Source organism: Mytilus edulis, unplaced genomic scaffold (genome assembly GCF_963676685.1).
Source record: "Mytilus edulis unplaced genomic scaffold, xbMytEdul2.2 SCAFFOLD_1304, whole genome shotgun sequence".
Classification (NCBI taxonomy): domain Eukaryota; kingdom Metazoa; phylum Mollusca; class Bivalvia; order Mytilida; family Mytilidae; genus Mytilus; species Mytilus edulis.
The window spans coordinates 22,975-26,019 of record NW_027267849.1 but is presented as its reverse complement, the minus strand read 5'-3'; the positions used below and the strand labels follow the sequence as shown (position 1 = coordinate 26,019).

Genomic DNA, 3,045 nt, shown 5'->3' with positions numbered 1-3,045 from the left:
GTATCTATGACAGTTGTGTTGCCAAAAGAAAAAGTAGAAAAAATTGTATTAGAATGTCAGAATCTGATCAAGAAAAACGTAGCTAGTATACGGTTAGTTGCCCATGTTATAGGCTTGCTAATATCCACTCTTTCAGCTGTGGATTTTGGTCATTTATATTACAGAAATTTAGAAATTGAAAAGATTCAGGCTTTAAAATTTTCATTTGGGAATTTTGATCAAAATATGACTATAACATTTGCCATGAAAGCAGATTTAAAATGGTGGGTTGAAAACTTACATTGTCAGAAAAGAGTCATTAATAGGAAAAATCCAGATTTTTCTATGACAACTGACGCCTCATTAAAAGGCTGGGGTGCTTTATTTAAAGACCAAAAAATTCAAGGAAGATGGAATGATGTTGAGCAAACTTATCACATAAATGTTCTGGAATGGTTAGCCATTTCTTATACTCTGAAGGCTTTTTGTAAAAATTATTCAGATATACATGTGAAGATTTTTTGTGACAATTCTAGTGCAATTGCTTATGTTAACAATATGGGTGGTATAAAATCCAAGCAAATGAATGATATAACCAAACTTTTGTGGGTTTGGTGTATTGAAAGAAATATATGGATTTCAGTAGAACATATTCCTGGTAAATATAACGCTGCAGATGTTGAATCAAGAAAAATTGACGATCATTTAGAGTGGATGCTTGATAAGCAAGTTTTCCATAAATTAGTGGAGATTTGGGGTACTCCAGACCATGATTTATTTGCCTCTAGATTAAATTGTCAAGTTAAGAGTTTCTCGTCGTGGAAACCTGACCCTGAGGCAGTATTTGTAAATGCTTTTAGTATTTTATGGTCTGATGAGGTATTTTATTATCTTTTTCCCCCTTTTTCTCTAATTAGTAGATGTTTACAGAAAGTTCAGAAAGACAGTGCAGAGGTTCTGATGATTGTACAATTATGGCCGACTCAGGCATGGTATCCAGTTTTACTAGAAATGTTGATAGACTTTCCAAAAATGTTGCCTCGAAAGAAAAGACTTCTGTCCATTCCAGGAACGGAAAAGATTCATCCTCTTCACAATCAGTTAAAGTTTCTTGCTTGTCGGTTATCAGGAAAAATTTGGAAAACCAAGGCATTTCAGACAAGGCTTCCAAAATCATTTTGGCGTCTTGGCGAGACAGTACGAAAAAGCAATACTCAACTTATGTCAAGCAATGGTTCCGTTTCTGTAGTAAAAGGAAAATTGATCCACTTCAACCAGCTTTAAATGAAGTCTTAGATTTTTTAACAGTGCTTTTTGATAAAGGATTAAGTTACAGTACGATAAATTGTGCAAGATCTGCATTGTCAGCCTTAGGAATAATGTTTAATGGAGTGACAGTTGGCTCTAACGCTACAATCATCAGATTTTTAAAAGGTGTTTATAATTTGCGACCTTCAGAACCTAGATATAGTGAAACTTGGGACGTATCTAAAGTTTTTAATTTTTTACGGAAGTTATCTCCCGTAAAGTATATTTCGTTGAAAGATTTAACATTGAAGTTAGTAATGTTAATTGTTTTATCCACGGCTTGTAGGACACAGTCGTTGTTTTTGCTATGTTTAGACAATTTAGTTAAAGGAAAGAATAGTTATACTTTGTTTTATTCAGGTTTATTAAAACAGAATAGACCTGGGTTTAATGTACATTTTGTTGAACTTTTTGCTTATCCTCCAGATAGGAGATTGTGTGTTTTTACTGTTTTAAAAGAATATTTGATGAGAACAGCTCAAGCTCGTGGTAATAGTCAGAAACTTTTATAAGTTATGTGAAACCGTTTAAAGCCGTTTCAAGAGAAACAATTAGCAGATGGATCAAAACTGTGATGTCTAAATCAGGAATTAATTTAAAATCTTATTCTTCGCATAGCGCTAGATCAGCAGTTGTTTCTAAGGCTTTCCATAATCTGATTCCTGTGGAATGTATTTTACGAAGAGCTGGTTGGACCAGTGAAAAGACTTTTGCTAAATTCTACAAGAAGCCGATCGAGTCAGATGAACAACGTTTTCAGAGAGCTGTTCTGAGTACATAGAACTTTATTTGTAAATGAACCTTGTATATAGGAGGGATATATTTGTTGTTTTTTTTTTGGAGGTTTTTAATATAACTTTTTGACTTATCTCAGGGCTTGTGCTCTTTGAAGTCTCATCTGGTCCCGGAAACGGGATGACGTAGTTAAATTCCAAAACTAAACGAGACTTACCTTGGTAAAAGTTGAAGTTCAGTTGGAATTTAACGTAGTCATCTTTAGTTGTAGGGATCAGATGCCCTCCCGATATCCCTCCCTCTTTTTTGTGATGTTGTACTTAGTACTTTTGTATGCACAAACCCTTCGACTTTGAAGACTGAAGCTACACATGCGCACGAACATCTCATCTGATCCCTACAACTAAAGATGACTACGTTAAATTCCAACTGAACTTCAACTTTTACCAAGGTAAGTCTCGTTTAGTTTTGGAATTAAATATTTTCTTGGCTTACGTTCACATATTCAGTATAAATAAAGATTCAGGCATGTAGTAGACACCCTAAGCATTAGTTTGAGCTATAAAATACCTCAATGGCATGTCTGGGCGGTGCTGGGGAAGATTTAGTCATATAAACATTATAAGTTGTATATATATACATATATATCATAAACAGACAATTATTGTCCGAGATTTTGACAATACACAATTGTCTTAGGAGTTGTTGACTGTAATTCAGACACCATATTAATTATCCACTGCAAATGTATTTTATGGTTTTGACTACAGGGTTGCTGTTCAACATGTATAAATACATTAGGTCTGCAAAAAATTTATCAATTTACTTAACTGGATTTCAATGTAAAATGCAACACTTATAATGTCATTATGATGTAAAACATTTTTTGGTGATTTTCGGAAAAGGTATATGTGTTTTTATTTTCTCCAAAAAACTATTGAGGATACTAGAATGGAGGAATATTGAAGATTTATAACAATGTATCATTCTATATTTTTACCTTTCATTTATCATTTTCCAGCT

General features: G+C 33.5%; 1 protein-coding gene across 1 annotated transcript; it reads left to right on the top strand.

Annotated features, from left to right (window-relative positions):
• The first annotated feature begins 6 nt into the window (after positions 1–6).
• On the top strand, positions 7–1,263 carry LOC139506094 (uncharacterized). The gene has a single exon (XM_071295359.1). The coding sequence runs from the start codon at positions 7–9 to the stop codon at positions 1,261–1,263; it is 1,257 nt and encodes a 418-aa protein (XP_071151460.1).
• The last annotated feature ends 1,782 nt before the right edge of the window (positions 1,264–3,045 follow it).